Genomic DNA, 18,095 nt, shown 5'->3' with positions numbered 1-18,095 from the left:
CAAACTATATTTTGGGAATCTCCGTTCACCCTAATTTACTCAAACCTTTGTAGTCGGGGACACTTCAAAGCTAAGAGGAGGTACTCTTTCTAGCACTGTTATTATCCCTGGTCCTAGGACCCGGCAAAGTGTCGTATTCCCATTCTTTTTGGGGGAGCTGTGTGCCATATGTCCTGCAAAGCATGGTTTACTTCCCATCCTGGAGGAAGATTTGTCTCAAACCCTCAGTGACATCTCCTCAATAACACACCAGAGCATATAAATCACTGGGGAGTGTGGGGAGCTGTGTCCTCTGATGAAAGGGAGCAACCCTTCTGTACGAGGGAGCTGGCCTTCCCAGAGCCTTTCTTCAGCCCTGGGTCTGAGGCACGTGATGTGAATTTCAAAGCTGACCTGAAAAAGCAGAAGGAAAACACCATAAAATCTCTATTGTGCCCCAAGGAAGAAAACCCCTTTAGCTTTTGTCAGGCGCAGATATGCCCCTGCCTTGGTTTCCTAAATAAACCTAGTCGTCTTGTATAATTTTGAGCTGGAACGTGAGAGGGAATATGCAGAAAATAACTTTATAATCACACAAACAAGTAGTCTTTGGATTAAGAGTTATCAAGAAGACTGAAGACAGCTGTGCCACAAAATTCTGGTTGTTGTGGGTTTTCTGGGGCTGCGACCATGGCTCACACCTGGCTGGAAGACATCTCAGCCAGAGGCCCTGCAGTGGCATCGGTGCTCTTACCCATAATGATGGTAGGGGTAGCCTGACTTCAGGGGAGAAAAATCTTTAGATCCACAGTAAACAACAAAAGACATGAAAAATAAGCTTCTGTTGATAAACATCATAATTTTGATCCTATTAGGGAAATAGTTTAGAATCCTGCCAAGTGTATGAGATTTCTTTCTTTTTTTTCTTTTCTTTCTTTCTTTCTTTCTTTCTTTCTTTCTTTCTTTCTTTCTTTCTTTCTTTTCTTTTCTTTCTTTCTTTCTTTTTCTTTTCTTTCTTTCTTTCTTTCTTTTTTTTTTTTTTTTATCTTTTTAGGGCCACACCTGCCGCATATAGAGGTTCCCAGACTAAGGGTCAAATCAGACAGAGCTACAGCCACCAGCCTACACCACAGCCACAGCAACTCAGGATCCAAGCTGTGTCTGTGACCTACACCACTGCTCACGGCAACACCAGATCCTTAGCCCACTGAGCAAGGCCAGGGGTCAAACGATTCCACATCCCCATGGATACTTGTCAGGTTCGTTACTGCTGAGCCACCCCGAGAACTTTTTTTTTTTTTCCCAGTGTATGAGATTTCAATTGCTGATAGTCCATAACCTTCTCCTTGTCAAAGTTAGGCAGCATTCTTTTGAAAAACTCAAAACAGAAAAAGGTACCTAGAAAATATAGCCGCGGAATTCCCGTCATGGCACTGCAGAAACGGATCCAACTAGGAACCATGAGGTTTCGGGTTCGATCCCTGGCCTCATTCAGTGGGTTAAGGATCCGGCATTGCTGTGAGCTGTGGTATAGGTTGCAGACATGGCTCGGATCTGGCGTGGCTGTGGCTGTGGTGTAGGCCGGCAGCTGTAGCTCTGATTGGACCCCTAGCCTGGAAACTTCCATATGCCCCAGATGCGGCCTGAAGAAGCAAAAAAGAAAAAAAAGAGGGAAAAAAAATATATATAGTAGGTACCATTTTAACTAATAGAAACATTGTGCAGAGTGTGTTCTAGTCACTCAATCAACAAGGACTTACTGAATATCTAATATATGCCAGGCATTCTGACTTGGTGCTGAGACTACGTAAAGTACAGTGCGCAAAAATGAAACACAGCGCTTTCCCACAAGGAGGTGACACGCTGAGGAGAGAGATGAGGAGGAAGTCATCCCGGAGGTCGTTGTGTCAGTATGAACCCTGACAACAGCTATGAAGGAAAAGTGGGCACAGGTGTGCAGTTACACAGCAGACTAGCTTGAGAGGCCAGGGAGCAAGTCCCTGGCTGAGTGACCAGGCATTAAGTGGACAAGAGAACGGGAGATTTTTCTTGGCAGAAAGAACATCACGCTCAAAGCTTTGGTGCTCAGAGAGGGAACATGGGCCTTTCAGGAATCTAAATGCCAGTGTGGCCATGGTGCCAGAGGAAGGACAAGGGTTGGGAGAGGAGGCTAGTAAGGCCATTCAAGGCCAAAGCTGGCAAGATCCGGTAGCTCCAATCAACGGTTTGGATTTTAAACTTAAGAGCCACAGGAAGTGATTGAATTGTTTGTGAAAAGCAATTGCCTGAGACAAAGAAGAATGAGCAGTTTGAACCCCACAAGGCAGATTAAAATTATCCCTTTGCAGGAAAATTCTCTTCTACCAAGAGCCAGGAAATTCTCCTGATCTTTGGCTCTTAGCAGAAGTGTTCGGTGTCATTGCTGTTTTCTTCTCCTATGAGCTCTGTACCATTTACAAAGTGTTTTCACATCCACAGTCCACATTCTTTCATTCATTTATTCAACACACTTTTCTTTGTTCTAATGGCCTCACTCGTGGCATCTGAACATTCCCAGGCCAGCGATTGAATGCGAGCCTCAGGATCAAATGCACACCTCCACAGCAACCTGAGCCACTGCAGTCGGATTCTTAACCCCCCGTGCCACACCAGATACTCCTATGTCGCAAACTTTTACCGAGGACCTAACAAGAGCCACACTCTTTGCCCTGAATAATGTATAATTCCCACTTTTAAGGCACCTGAGTAACTAAATACATGCAATCAAGTGTAGTACATCCTAAGATAGAGCCTTTGATCATTGCACAAATTCTAAGATAGGGCAGTAATTTTGATGTTTATGTTCCTGATGAGAGGATTGAGGCTGAAAGAGTAATCCACTAGGTGGTTTATAATTAAGCAGCCTCAGGCTGGAACCTGGGTCTGCTCACATATGGCACAGTCCTGTTTTTCCTTTCCCAAGCTGAGGTCTCTCTCTCTCTGTCCATGGTTAGAAGACCTTTTCTCATTTGCCTCTTTTACCTAGAGCAAGTGTCCCTTCTGGGACATCCCACCTCAGAAGACTCCCAGTGTCATAGTCCTGGCGTATTCCAGTGGCGATGGTGAGAAAGTTTCTGCGTGTATCAAGCTGCAAACTATCCCTCCATTCATCCATCCTTGTTTAACTCTCTGGGGCATCACAGAGTATCGACTGCTCCTTTAACGTAGCAACACCCCAGTTATTTGAAGGCAGCTTCAACATCTTCTCCAAGTGTTCCCATCTGCAGGCCAAGCGTTTCTGGTTCCTTGAATCATTCCTTCAGTCAATGTGATTTCCAGACCCATCACCACAGTTACCCGTGTCCGAACACGCTAGTGTGTTATGTTCCCTTTTAAAAGTCTGGCAGCCAGAATTACACATGGTGTGCCAAATGTGGTCGAACCAGCTGTTAGCTCCCCACGCTTCCATTAATAAAGCAGAAGATGGAGTTAGCTTTTTATTAACGAGTCCGGACTGTTTGTTATTATTGAAATCATGGTCAACCACATCCCCACGGTCTTTATCATGTGGACTTGCTGTTCAGTTGGCTTTCTGAACCCCATGACAGGACTTTACATTTATCTCCAAGAAATTAAATCTTGTTGCTATTGGGCCTGGTCCACTTGTTGAAATCACTTTTTTAAAAAATCGTGATGCTGTCATCCAACATATTAAGTATCCCTGGTCGCTTTATGTCATCTATAGATGTGGTCAGCATGCATTCTGCGTGTTCATCCAAGTCATTAATAAATACGTTGAACAGGACAAGTCCAAGGTCTACATGCTGTGGTGAATCACTAGACACTTCCCTAATGCACCGGTTCAGTCAGCCCCTTACACACCAAACTGTACTGTCATCTAGCCCACATTTCTTAAATAGGAAAATGCATCTAAAAGCAGTTTTAAGTTATGCCGTATAAGAGAGTCCTTATCTTGCTTACAAGAATATTCTGAGACACTTTGGAAAATGCCGTGATGAGCCAGGATTCAAGCGTGTGATCTGTGCACTTGGTGCCGATCCGCCGCGTACCCCTGAGCACTAAGGCTTAAATGCATGTGGTCATTTTCAGAGATACCATTAGCCTCCATCCCCACATTGTCACACAGAGAAGTTATCGATCCAAGTGAGGGTCTGACTTCGAAAATGTGCAGTGCAGATGTTTTCACGTCTTGCTTGACTTCACTCACCACCCCCCAGATCAGGGCCAGGGATGTATCAGCAAGTTGGCACCCGCTTCTCCCATCTGCCCAGTGTCCTGGTCTAGAGTCTGCTGTGTGCTTACAGTTTGTTCTGGTTGAGTCAGTGTTGCTTCCAGAGATGCTCAGTCAGAGGGATTTCCCTGAAGTATTTTTCAGCAAATAGATAGGAGGAGGAATTACACCCAGAAGAGCTGCTATTTTCCTCTCATCCTTATCCTGTCTTTCCTACCTTGATCATCTTAGGAAGTCACCCCCCTTCTTTGCCTCTCTGGGAGATCTAATTCTTCTCAAAACGTTAGCTCCCAACAACCACCCGGTCCCTCCGAGATCTCTATCTCTGGCCCCCACATCTCTCCCAAGCTCGAGCTCTGTTTCTAGCTATGCACCAGACAGCTCCACCTGAAAGACCTGCAGGTCACCTCAAACATCATCATCGTCTGAAACCAGTGACCACTTCCCAATCTCCAAGCCAGCTTCGCCCAGATGTCGCCTTTAGTTAACGTCATTACCATTTCCCCACTATGAAAACCTTAATAACATTGATATAAATTGGTATTGAGTACCTACTTTATGTCAAGCTTTCTTAAAATACTGTCAATTAGTCTGCATCCCATCCTTGAAGCGCAGAGAGGTTCGTGTGCACAGACAGAGCAGGTGGACTGGGATTCCATCCCAGGCCTGTCTAGCTTCCAAGCCTCTCATTCCTGCTGGATCTGCCTTTCTCTCTCTTCTCCCACACATCCAGTCAGTCACCAAGTTCTGGCAGAAATTCCTAGAAGTGTCTTTGTATCTGACCAGGGTCTACTTCCAGCCTTTGACTCATCATCCTTCTCCCAGATTTTAGCCATAGCCCCTACAGGCTCTCTCTTGTTTTCAGCCTTCCTACCCTCAAACCTGTCTCCATAGAGACCAGCAAAATGATCACTGCAACAGAGTCCAGCCCGGAAAAGCCTCCACAGTCCACTAGACTGCTCACAATAAGCCACCACCTGCAGCCAAGCAGGCTGCAGCTTCCTCCCCTGCTCCCTGGGTAGGTTAGTGTATAATCCCGGAGCACACGTGGAAATCTCTTCTTCCCTTCAAAGTCCAAGTCTTAAATTCTTCCTTACCATGGTGTTCTATCTTCATATATTCTTTTACAAACTATTTGATCTGGACATAGAAGTAAATTTTGTACTTATTCCTTCCCAAAACAGAGGGTGAAAAGTTTTATAGATTTTTGCCAAAAGTCAGCAGAGCAAATACAACGCCTGATTGCTGTATCTGTAGATCAATTTATGGAGGCTGAGACACCCCACAATCTGCCATAGGCAAGCTAGAGACTCGGGAGAGCCAGGCTATAAATTCCAGTCCAAGGGCGTGAGAAGAGGAAATGAGGAGTTCCCATTGTGGCTCAGCAGCAACAAATCTGACTTGTATCCATGAGGACACAGGTTCGATCCCTGGCCTCACTCAGTGGGTTAAGGATTCGGCGTTGCCGTGAGCTGTGGTGTAGGTTGCAGACGCGGCTTGGATCCCGCAGACTTGGGTCAGATCCTTCATTGCTGTGGCTGTGGTGTAGGCCAGCAGCTGTAGCTCTGATTGGACCCCTAGCCTGAAAACTTCCATATACCACAGGTGCGGCCTGAAAAGCAAAAAAAAAGGGGAAATGAAATGTCCCAGCTCAAGCATTGAGGCAGGGAAAAAAAGGGACAAATTCTTCCTCCACCTCAAGCCTCCAGTGGATAGGTTGAGGTCCCCCGACACTGGGAAGGGCAGCCTGCTGAATCCACTGATTCAAATGCTAATCTAACCTGGAATCACCCTCAGGGACACCTCCAGAAATTATGTTTTTTCATCTGGCACCCACCCCCCATCAGACTGACACAAAATAACCCATTATAAAATGTGCCTCTTTATAATAGTTGGATTTATACCTGCCATTTCATTTTTGTTTTTTGTACCTCAAATTATTATTTGTTCTTTTTTTTTTTTTTGTCTTTTTAGGGCCACACCTGCGGCATATGGAGGTTCCCAGGCTGCGGCTGAATCGGAGCTACAGCTGCCGGCTACACCACAGCCACAGCAACGCTGGATCCTTAACCCACTGAGCAAGGCCAGGGATCAAACCCGCAACCTCATGGTTCCTAGTTAGATTCGTTAACCACTGCGCCACGACAGGAACTCCTACCCCTTTACTGTTTTCTTTTGTATCAAGTAATATTTTCTAGTATTAACATTTCAACAATTTAAGGATGGATTTTTTTTTTAAATTGGCCATCAGAAAGGAAGTGAAAATGTGAAGTTGAGGCAAAATGAATCAGGTAAAAGAAAGAATTGGAGAGAGATGAGGTCTAGCAAGATGTGCCATAGTGGGCACTGGAGCCCAATCAAAGGGGAATTAGTACAGATTGGCAGAGAGGGTGACTTAAGGGCTTTAAGGCAGGGATACCCGTTATTTAATACAGGGCTCCCTGCCATGATGCTTTATAACTCCCTCTTGGTTATCCCCGAATCGTCACATATAGCCTATTGAGGGAAAATGCGAGAGAAGATGGAGAAAAGAAGAGAGATTTTCAAGAATACTTTCAGTTGTTTCCTAGCCATCTCCTTGTAACCTATTTACTAGAAATTAAACTGGTATAATTTTTAAAATATCATTTGTGGAAGAGAAATATAGCAAATAATCATTCTAATAAAGATAACTGAATATAACATCAAGCACAAGTTATATTACACTGTTCCTTATCTGTAACTGTAGTTCCCAGTGCTATGCAATTGGATTTTGTTTTGTTTTGGGGTTTTGTTTTTTGGGTTTTGGTTCTTGTTTTTTTTGTTTGTTTGTTTTTGTTTTTTTGCAAGGAATAGCCTTTAAGCCCTGTCTCTGCTCCTGGAAGGGGCCTGTTACCGTTACTCCTCCAGTCCCCGAAACTACCCTCAGAGATCCTCCTTGGCCACAACTGAAATTGTATTGAGTCTCAAATCATCAATCACAGACTCTTTTAGTCTAGGTTCATAAGTTGTTAGGCAGCAGTAATGACTCAAAAACTCAGCAGACTTCTGATCTCTTTGACTCCAGAGAATTCTAGGCCCTAATAACCACATCCTAGGTCCTTTTAAAGACATATTTCTAGGCTGTCTTGTTTCCTTACCTCTGGATATGGGAGCTTCTGTGGCAAAGCTATACTATTCACTTAAAATTTTCTCTGACTCACTTTAACAATTAAGAAGTTTTAACAGTGAATTCTGATGCCTCTATGTAGACTTAAGCCTGTGTATTAATCTGCCTTCATGTTCAAAGATTAAATCTTATCTTTTGCTCTTTGGGAATTTAAAAGAATTTTTAATTTTGCAAAGCCCTGAATTTCTGGGATCGCTTTATTCTCTTTAATTTTTATTTGCAAATAAGCCAGTTCTTTCCTGACCCTATCTCTTCTTTATAATACTTTGCCAGACACAGCCAGCAACAGCCAACACACACTACTAATATTTTGTTTTCAAGCCTCATCTTCTAGAGCTACAAATCTGTTAGGTTTACGATCTACCTCCCAAGTAATCCCAGACAAGTTTACTAAGGTTCTTGCCACTTCGTAACATGAATTCATTCCCATTCTTGTAGCTTTCGATATGAATTTCTACTTGCCTGACCATTAAGCCAAAAACCTATATTTTAGGTTTTTGCTGGAACCCTACCTGTTACCAATATCTCTATCCATTAGCATAGGATATGGTTATGCTAAAGGCTATAGGTTAAGCTGCCTATCACAGTCCTAGCATTTACTTCTTGCTCATGCTGCATCCCAGTGGTGGTCATCAGAGCACTCTGTTCTACCTGGTTCCTCAGGGACCCAGGTTGATAGAGGTGCCACCACCTTCTGTCTGTTCCATTGTAACAAACCACCCCAGAACTTGGAGCCTTTAAACAGTAATGAATCAGAGGGTGTGGCTGAGTGTTTTTTCTGCAGCATGAGCCTGGGATCACTCATGCAGCTGCAGTCTGATGGAGGGTTGGCCAAGGCATGAGTTCAGCCAGGAAGTCTGGGCATCTTTCTTTTTTTCCTTTTTTTTTTTTCCTGCTTTTTAGGACTGCACCTGTAGCACATGGACGTTCCCAGGCCAGGGCTCAAATTGGAGCTGTAGCTGCTGGCCTATACCACAGCCACGGCAACACAGGATCCGAGCCGCATCTGCAACCTACAGCACAGCCCACAGCAACACCAAATCCTCAACCCACTGAGCGAGGCCAGGGATCAAACCCACATCCTCATGGATACTAGTCACGTTCGCCAAGCACTGGGCCACGAAGGGAACTCTGGGGCATCTTTCTTACTGCAAGGTCTTTCCTCCGTAGAGAGGCTAGACCAGGCTTCCTTACATGGTTGGTGAGAGCACTAATCCGCAAAAGCAAACCTTATCATGCTGCTTCTTGCCTCATGCTTGCTGACATCCCATTAGCCAAGCTTCGTGTCAGTATGAGAAGGGACTGAACCAGGACATCGATCCCGGATGTGCAGTTCCTTAGCAGTCTACCACAACCACCTGGAGCAGGGGTCAGCAGACTTTTTCTTCGAAGTCTAAATAGTAAATATTTCAGGCTTTGCAGGCCATCTAGCCTCAGTCACAGTATCTCAACTCTGCTGTTAGAGTCAATATGCAAATAAATGAACATAAACTAACAACTTTATTTAAAAGAACAGGAATCTGATTGGATCTGGCCCACTACTGACATGGAACATGAAGCCTTAATTCAGTCTCTGCAGCAGGGGCAGAAGGCTGGCTCCTTTAAGCTCTGGCTCAGAACTCACACCTGTCAATTCTGCCTTTAGCCCGCTGGACAAAGCTAGTCACATCTCCATACCTCACTGCAAGGGGGTTAGGAGTATAATCCTGCTCCAGGCCGAGAGGGCTCTGGGCAGCCAGACGTGAGTGGACACTGAGATGACGTCCGCTCAGATCTTTCTCAAACACCAGGCACTGGTTATTATTACTGAAAAAAATGGACACAAAACTGTCACCCTCATGAGCTTGCACGGAGACCACAATGGTTAACACCCTAAGAGGGAGAAGGTCTTTATAAATCTCTGCCCTGGAACTGTTAGCTCTTTTCTCTTTATTTGTGTACTTTGCTTCTTCACCAACTAAGCTGTGAGCACCTTGAGGGCGTGATTTTTGTCTTCTCAGTGCCTGCTGCCGTGAGGAGCCCTATGTAGGTTCACGTCAAATACCCAACGATTGGTTGAATAACTGAATACTTAAATGATCAAACTGTCAGAGCAAAACAAGCATTTATTTGAATGTCCCTCAGACCTGGGTATAGGTGCCTCCTTCCTCTAGCCCTTAGGTACCTACCTAATCCCTAGAGCGCCATCCTGGGAAATGCTTGGTGTTGGGAGTTGTTTCTCTGCATGTGAAAAGAGATGAGAGAGACTGCAAGAATTCAAGTCTGTGTTGCTTCCGTTCTAGTGATGAGTAAAAGGGACACCCAACAGAATTTCTCTCCAGAGTCCAGGGTTTTTTTGTTTTGTTTTTGTCTATTTTTGCCCTTTCTGGGGTGACGCTCGCGGCATATGGAGGTTCCCAGGCTAGGGGTTGAATTGGAGCTGTAGCTGCCAGCCTATGCCAGAGCCACAGCAACTCGGGGTCCGAGCCGCGTCTGCAACCTACACCACAGCTCATGGCAACGCCGGATCGTTAACCCACTGAGCGAGGCCAGGGATTGAACCCAGAACCTCATGGTTCCTAGTCGGATTCGTTAACCACTGCGACACAACAGGAATTCCCCAGAGTCCAGGTTTTTGAGCAGAAGTACTTTAAAGGTTTAGGTTCATTTTCTTGGTTTTACAGTCCCCAGGCAGTTTTAACAGAAACCATCAGCTTGCCTTATCTTTACTGTCTTAGGAAGTACACGGACCCTAATTTCCTAATGTCTGAAGATTGCTCTGAGAATGAGCAGAACAATAAGTATTTCCCTCTTCTGATCCTGTCCCCCCCCCGCCCCCGCCTTAAGCGAGTTCTGGTTTTTAGCACTCTCTGCTAAAACCCTGGGGTATGCCCTGAAGTTCTGGACAGTTGTTGAGAGGAGGGGATATAGATGGGATCATAGGCCCTTAAGGTTTGTGTCAAATGAGTAATCCCATGTCTGTGAGCCTAATAAAAAAGCAGTTGACTTACTTTACACAGCACACAAAATAATGGCTTTTATAAATGTGAGTGTCTCCCAAAGAATATCTGTTTTGTTTTAGGTTCGTGAGCTGAGCCATTTTTTTCAGGTGGGCTTCATTCCACACTTGATCATAGTCAATTCTTATCTTGGAACAAAAGGGGCAAATTCAGGATGCAGAGTCTTTGGAAACAGATATTTTGCAAAACAATCCATTTGAGAAACACATCCGTCAAAAATGCAAACTGACTCCACTCCTGCCCTCAAGAGGTTGACAGTCTAGTGACTGCATCTGTGATAGAAACTGGTGCCTGTAATCCAAACAATAAGATTTGTGATCAGAAGTGTGGTTAAGGAGTTCCCGTCATGGCTCAGCTGTCAACGAACCCGACTAGGAACCATGAGGTTGCAGGTTCCATCCCTGGCCTTGCTCAGTGGGTTAAAGATCCAGCATTGCCATGAGCTGTGGTGTAGGTCGCAGACACAGCTCCGATTTGATCCCGAGCCTGGGAATCTCCATATGCCACAGGTGTGGCCCCGAAAAAAAAAAAGAAAAAGAAAAAGAAGGGTGGTTAAAGTGCCATAGGAATGGAGGAGTGGGTATCGAGCTGAGGAAAGGAATAGAAAAATATGAGAATTCCTTCCTAGAATAAGGTGTCCTTACCCTATCTATGCAAAGATACAGAGGATCTGGACGGGATTTGCATGGGGGAAAGCGAGTTCTCCACAGAGGGTGCTGGGGGGCAGACAAGGGCCTGACTAAGACAGAGCAGTGGCTGGTAGAATGAAAAAGAGCGCTAGCATAGGAGGTGGCAGAGCAGGAAAGGAAGACAGGAAGGAGGCAAAGAGGACATCCAGGTGCCCTGGATGTGGAAGATAGTCAGGAATTCTGAAGGAGGTACCGTTGTACAAGGAAGATGCTCAGGGACCTTGAAGTCACTTCCAAGAGTAAGAATCACAGACTCCTGTGGTTCTGTGTCCATGCTTTCTGGTACCTCTTCCTTGGGTCAAAATTAGGATGCATTCATTACATGCCAGGCAGACACCTAGCTTTGTTCCTTCATCCAGGAATGTTGAGTCTTTCCTCTTTTATTTGCTGTTCTAACAATAATAAAGGGCCCAGACTTGGACTGAAGGGATCCTGCAAATCACCAGTTCCCAAACACGGGGAGGTTCTTGCCCTTACCCTCAGGTAATGTTGGCTGTGAACACGATGTTCTTGGAGTTGTTTTTCAAATAGCTCTGTTCTGTTTTCAAATATTTATCCATTTAAGCAGCATCGGTATTTAATGCTGAAAGGACATCTGTTCTGCTGGCCTGGCACCTGGCTTCTGAGATAGAACTTTTTTTAGGTCTTAGTCCACCTTCTCATGGAAGAAAAATTAATTTTGACTCCAAGCACATGAAGTTATCTGACATTCCTGTCACAGATTATGCTAGGGGCCTTGATGGGGTCATAACACATCTTATTGGTGCGTTTTCGGGTATGTTTTTGTTTCCCCATCATAGAAGGGCATCCTCGTGGTAGTAAGTGAGTACTCAGGAGCCTGAGAGTTTTTTGCACATTCCATTTCAAATCCTGAGTTTGAGGGTTGTTGTTTTTTCCCCTCACAAATTCATATACACACATCAGGCTGGCCCATGGCTGGGCTCCAGCCCATACAGAGTTACTGGCCACTTTCTGAGAAGCGGGGCATGAAGACACTCATGCCCTATCATCCATCATTTTTTTTCTCTATGAACCTTACAGCTGGATATTGAAAAATCTGGATTTGATTTTTTTTTTTTCATTTCAAGTCAGTTGAATGGCCTGTACACATGGATATAAAGAAATATAACCAGCAAGTGTTTGTGGTATTGCCTCAGAACCCAAGACATTTGAAGAGTGTTTCTTACTGCTTTTCAATCAGACTTTGAATATTCTTTCCACAGGTTGTGTTCCTGACTGGCTTTGGCTGTGTATACGTGGACACTGTCCATCAGGGTGGCACCATCTTCATCACTGTGGCCCCAGAAGGAAAAGCTGGACCCATTTTAACTAACACCCACAGGTAGGCTTAATTATTATCCCAGGGGCAGCAGGGTAAGTTTCCTGTTAAAAAAGTTGTCAACTACTACTTACCCTTCTTTGTCATCCATATATACCTTAAAGCCTTGTGTTAATTATGCTAATCCATAAGGATATGGTTATTCACGTTAAATTACATGCATAATAAGAAGCACTATATCATCTTCTGTGGGTACCCCTTCCAGTTCTTCTGTGGTAAGTGTTACCAGCTGAGTTCCAAACGGAGACATGCCTCTTACAATTACACATTATCATTAGCATGAGATAACATAACACTTCCGTATCTCATATGACAAGCTAGTAATTAGTCATTAGACGTGGCAGTTAGAGCAAAAATAAATTCACCTCTCAGAGGCACATTTTTTCCTCCTTTGACCTGAATGTTGCAGCCAGGTTTTACAAATATGAACCTGAGTTAATAGCCTTCATTTAAAAAGACTCATATAATTCAATAGGAATGCTATGAAGATAGTCCCTCCTTCTAAAAATTAAGTAACAGCAAAAGACATGAACAGAAAATTCTAGGAAGAAGAAACACACGTAATCAAAGAAATGCAAATTTAAATAAGATATAACTTATTGAATTAACAATGATGTTCCATCCTATATAGTCCCAGATAGGGTGTAAATTGGTACTTTTTTGTGGAAAGCACTTTAGCAGTATGTATGAAGAGCTTTAAAATCCCTTTGGCTTGGAAATTCCACTTTTGAGAATTTTAAGAGCTTAAGAGTGAAAGCAGTACTTAGAGAAGTAGGCAAGGCTATGTAGAGGAGTTTTATCACATTGCTAATTAGAATGGGAAAATATTCAGGATACGGATATCATCAGCAGGGGAATAGAGGAGATGCACATGTACCATAAATGGTACATCCCAGTGAGAGCCTGCTGTATAGCACAGGAAACTGTATCTAGTCACTTGTGATGGAACATGATGGACGATAGTGTGAGAAAAAGAATGTGTATATATAACTGGGTCACTTTGCTGTACAGCAGAAATTGACAGAACGTCGTAAATCAGCTATAGTAGGAAAAAAAGAAAAATCTTCATTAAAAAAATGGTATATCCACAGAAAAAAGGCCTATAGGATTTTAGTGGAATGGAAAAATAGATGTGATGAATGATGAATCGCAAATGAAGCAAACAGAATATAAAATGGAATATATAACTATCCTAGTTATGTGTACCTATATATACACACAAGTATATATATGCACTGATATTCTCACACGGACACATTACTAGAAATAGCACTGAAAAGAATCAAAATTGTTAATAGATGTGCAGTGATAAGTGATTATTTAAATTTTTCTGTATTTTAATTTTCTACAAGAATTTATTTTATAATCAGAAAAATGAATGTATTATTTAAATTTGTATTTAAATTATAAAATAATAATAGCAACTTTCCTACATTGCTTAAGGCCTTTTTTTTTTTTTTAAGTTTCTTGCTTTTTATACATGGTTAAGAACTCATTAATTTGGGCCTTGCCCAATTATTATTAATTTGAATTTACAATATTTCGAACAGGTTGGGTAGACTGTTTCCTTTGCCTCCAAGTCTTTGCAAAATGAATTAACAGTGTAACAAAACTGGATGCTAAATTTTAAACCACTTAACCCCAAATTTCAAGCCCACCCAACAATTTCAGGAATGTTTTTATCTAGAGCATTAGTCGGCCTCATTAATGACAGTAGTGTTAATTCAGTGGTAGCGGTAGGAGAGGTGCAAGCATTGGCTAGTATTTCCGTAATTCATTTACTTAGCAGCTATTTTCCAAATGCTCTTCTAGAGATGAGGATACACCGGTGACCTAAAAGCCCAAATCCCTGCTCCCAAAGAGATCGCATTCTTAGAGCTGTGGAATGGGAGGACAGAGAATAAACATCATAAAAAAGGAAGTGTTCGGGTTCTGTAGGAGGTTGGCCTTCTGTTGGGATAAACACAGAGCCTGCTTATAAGGACCAGGAGCACCAGGGCAAAGGGACAGAGAGCGTAGTTTTGAAAAACTGGTGGAGGTAAGCCTTGCCAAGAAGTTGACATTTGAGCAGAGACTTGAAAGCAGCGAGGGGGTTAGTAATGTGGCTTTTCTGGGGGGAGAGCTTTGCAGACAGGGGACACAGCTGGTTCAAAGGTCAGAAGCAGTGTGTCCAGCATATTGGAGGAGCAGAGAAGAGGCTAGTGCAGGCCCCGTGGAGAGGGTGCACAGGAAAGTCCTGGTGCCTGGGGTCAGGGAGCCAAGGTCCCCTGGAGGCAGGGGACATGCTGTGTAGGGCTTAGTCGTCCTTCTGAGTGAAATGGGGAAGTCACCGGAGCTGTTGGAGCAGAGAAATAACATGAGGTGATGGAAATTTTGAGGAGACCTTTGGCTGCTTTTGAAGTTGCCTGTAGAGAAGCAAAGGAAGAAGCAAAGAGACTCATTAGGAGGTTATTACAGTGGAGAGGCACTGAAATCTTAGACGGTAGCATCAGGAGAAGTGGTAAGGAATGGTCAGAGTCTGGATCTGCTTGTAAGGAAAAGCCAGTGGGATGTCCCGGACACACTGGCTAAGAGTTGAATGTAGAGGCATCAGGGAGGTCTTTTGGTCTGAGCAGTTGGCAGGATGTGGTTGTCATGAACTCAGATGGGAATGACTCTAGGTGGGTTTGAGGGTGAGATCAAGCATTTGACTACAGGGGTGATTCCTTGAGATCTGATAAATAAGTTTGACTCCTGTGTGGACGGGCAGTTAGATGTACAGGATTGGAGTTCACAGGGAGTTCTGGGCTGACTCTGTGACGCTGGAAGTCTTCAGCCTGGAGATGCACGTCCAGCCACAGGCCTGGATGAAGGTCACCAAAGGGAGTTAGTGGAGACGGGAAGGGAAGAGGACCAGGGTGCCTTAACTTTAAGAGGAGGGACCCTCAGAGGGGATGAGGATGAGTGACCAGACATAGAAGAGCTGAGAGCAGATTCCTCCTTGGAGGAGAAAAAGTTACCATGTCAAATGCCATTGTAGGGTGAGTGAGCCACAAACCAAAAGCCCGTCCTTGATTTAGCCACAGGGAACTCCCTGGGGGCCTTGACGGGAGGCTCCTGCTTGGAGCCTGGTTAAGAGAAAATGGAAGATGAGGAATGGGAGACAGTGTGTCTACAAAATGCTTTGGAGCTTTTATGTAAAGGGTGACCAGGAAAATGAGGGGCAGCCAGAGGGGAAAGTAGGGTTACAAGAAGGCTGTTTTACGATAGGAGAAATAACAGCATGTTTATAAGCTGCGAGGAGTGAAGAAGAAATGATGATGCAGAAGAGGGATAAGAGCTTGAAGGGGGTGAGAGCTCAGTGGTTCAGCGCAGGGGAGGGCTTGGCAGAGACGGGAACACGCGCAGCTCCACTGGAAACACGCAGGGAGAGCAGAGCGCGGCCTGCAGCGCCGGGAGCTGGGCCCTTGTGGTGGGAGTTCAGGGTATGTTTTCCTCTGCCTGCATTACTTGTCCAGTTTGGTTGTTTTATTGTGACTTTCTACTGATGCTGATCATGACAGAGAAGTAGTGCATAGAGAACTAGAGAGCCTTTGGAATAAAAATCTGGTGTTGATAAGGGAAACATGATACAGAAACATGGCAAGAACTTGTAATAGTCCCATGGGGAACATTTCCCAATACCCTTGGAGTGCGACTGGCTCTGCCCAGGCACGATGTACTGAAGAGAGGTCTTATTTGTTTCTTATGAGAATCCGATGGGGCATCAGGAGGTGTGGAATAAGACCCTGGCCTTAAACAATCAGACATTAAGGGAGGGAGGGAGGGAGGGAGAGAAAAGAAGGCAAAGCAAAGCAGGAGGCGACTCATGTCCTGTCCCTTTTCTCCTCTAGAACTCCGGAGAAGATTATGGCCTTGCGAATGGTCATCACTCAGTTGAGTGTGGCCGTTTTGGATGACCTTACCCACCACAGGGTATCGTCCGAACTTCTGCGACTCACACTGGACAACGTTTTTCTCCGGCTGGCCCCAGTGGCCGGTCACCTCCCTGGGGAAGAGGCGGCCGCAGCCCCGGTTCACCTTTACTGTGTGGAGGTCTGCTGCGGGGACCTGCAGCTGGACAACCAGCTGTACAACAAGTCCAATTTCCACTTCGCCGTCTTGGTCTGCCAGGGGGAGAAAACGGAACCCAGCCCGTGTGCCAAAATGCAGAGTCTCCTTGTGTCCAGCCACGATTTGGAAGAATACAGGAAGAAGTGTTTTATCAAATTCTGCCTCACCTTAGCAGAGGGCAAGAGCTGCTCCTTTGATATTAACGAGTTCAGTTTTGAATTGAAACCTGCCCGGTTGTATGTGGAAGATACATTTGTCTATTACGTCAAAACCCTGTTTGAGACCTACCTTCCGAGCGGCGGCCCGGCCACTCACGCCCCGCTCCTGGCGGGGGGCACACAGGGGTTGCCCCTGCAAGTCCGGCAGCACGCCAGGGCCCTGGTGCATCCTGTGAGGTTACGGAAGCTGGTGATACAGCCCGTGAACCTCCTCGTCAGCATCCACGCCTCCCTCAAGCTGTACATCGCCTCGGACCACACTCCGCTCTCCTTCTCCGTGTTCGAAAGAGGCCCCATCTTCACCACGGCCAGGCAGCTGGTCCACGCTCTGGCCATGCACTACGCCGCGGGGGCTCTCTTCAGGGCAGGTGAGGACTCAGCTGGTTAAGAGGAAATGGAAGATGAGGAATAGGAGACAGTGTGTCTAGAAAATGCTTTGGAGCTTTTATATAAAGGGTGACCAGGGGCTGGGATGCGCTGGAGGGGCTGGGATGAGCTGGAGCCTGAGCTAGAAAAGAAAGGCTTTGGGGCGGACTTAGGAATTTCCAGCACTGGGAAGCTGCACAGTGGGAGGTGATGGCCTTTGTGATGGATTTAAATCCAGACTCTGCCACTCTGTGGTTTTGAGGCCTTGGGCATGTTATGGAACCTCCCACGTCTCATTTTCCTCATCCATAAAATGGGTTTTAAGGTTTTCGACAGGATAAAAATGAAAGTATAGGAGTTCCTGTTGTGGCTCAGTGGTTAACGAATCCGACTAGGAACCATGAGGTTGCGGGTTCTATCCCTGGCCTCGCTCAGTGGGTTAAGGATCCGGCGTTGTGGTGTAGGTCACAGACGCAGCTTGGATTTGGTATTGCTGTGGCTGTGGTTGTAGGCGGGCGGCTACAGCTCAGATCTGGTATTGCTGTGGCTGTGGTTGTAGGCGGGCGGATACAGCTCTGATTCGACCCCTAGCCTGGGAACCTCCATATGCCGAGGATGTGGCCCTAGGAAAAAGACCAAAAAAAAAAAAACAAAAAGAAAAAAAAAAGAAAGAATGTAAAGTACCCTGAATTTTGGTTGCCACTTAAGGAACACTAGAGCACTGGTAGCTGTTATATTTGCTGTTATATAACGTAGAGTTTTAATCCCATTTAGCAAACACTTTTTCAGCTCCTCACAGGCACAAGGCCCTGTGTCAGCGCGCTAGTGCAGCCAGGAAAGCCAGCCCAGGCCCTGTCCCTGGGCCTAAAAGGAATCCAGTTCTGGGTTGTTAGCTTTCTTCATTACAGTCCATGAATAGCTCTAGGTGAGAAATTCAGAGGATTTGTGTGCTCGTCAGATGCATAAAGAGCCTTCTACCTACCTGGGGTGGCCCTGCCTGTCTAGACAGATGGCAAAGAAAAGGCTATCGGTGT

General features: G+C 45.1%; 1 protein-coding gene across 33 annotated transcripts in view; it reads left to right on the top strand.

The window, feature by feature from the left end:
* The window catches only part of VPS13B (vacuolar protein sorting 13 homolog B), a 729,842-nt gene that overhangs the window by 689,294 nt on the left and 22,453 nt on the right, over positions 1-18,095 (top strand). For all 33 annotated transcript variants that reach the window (XM_085021978.1, XM_085021986.1, XM_085021974.1 and 30 more), the window contains 2 exons: positions 12,270-12,388; positions 16,258-17,063. In XM_085021978.1, coding sequence (XP_084878104.1) covers positions 12,270-12,388; positions 16,258-17,063 — 925 coding nt within the window. The remainder of the gene's footprint in view (positions 1-12,269; positions 12,389-16,257; positions 17,064-18,095) is intronic.

Source organism: Sus scrofa, chromosome 4, assembly GCF_054392235.1.
Source record: "Sus scrofa isolate SSC_HxYL_T2T_F1_AM1 chromosome 4, Sscrofa_HxYL_maternal_Yorkshire_Landrace_v2.0, whole genome shotgun sequence".
Classification (NCBI taxonomy): Eukaryota; Metazoa; Chordata; class Mammalia; order Artiodactyla; family Suidae; genus Sus; species Sus scrofa.
Note: the sequence above shows the minus strand (reverse complement) of the source record. Positions and strands in the feature narration are given on the sequence as shown.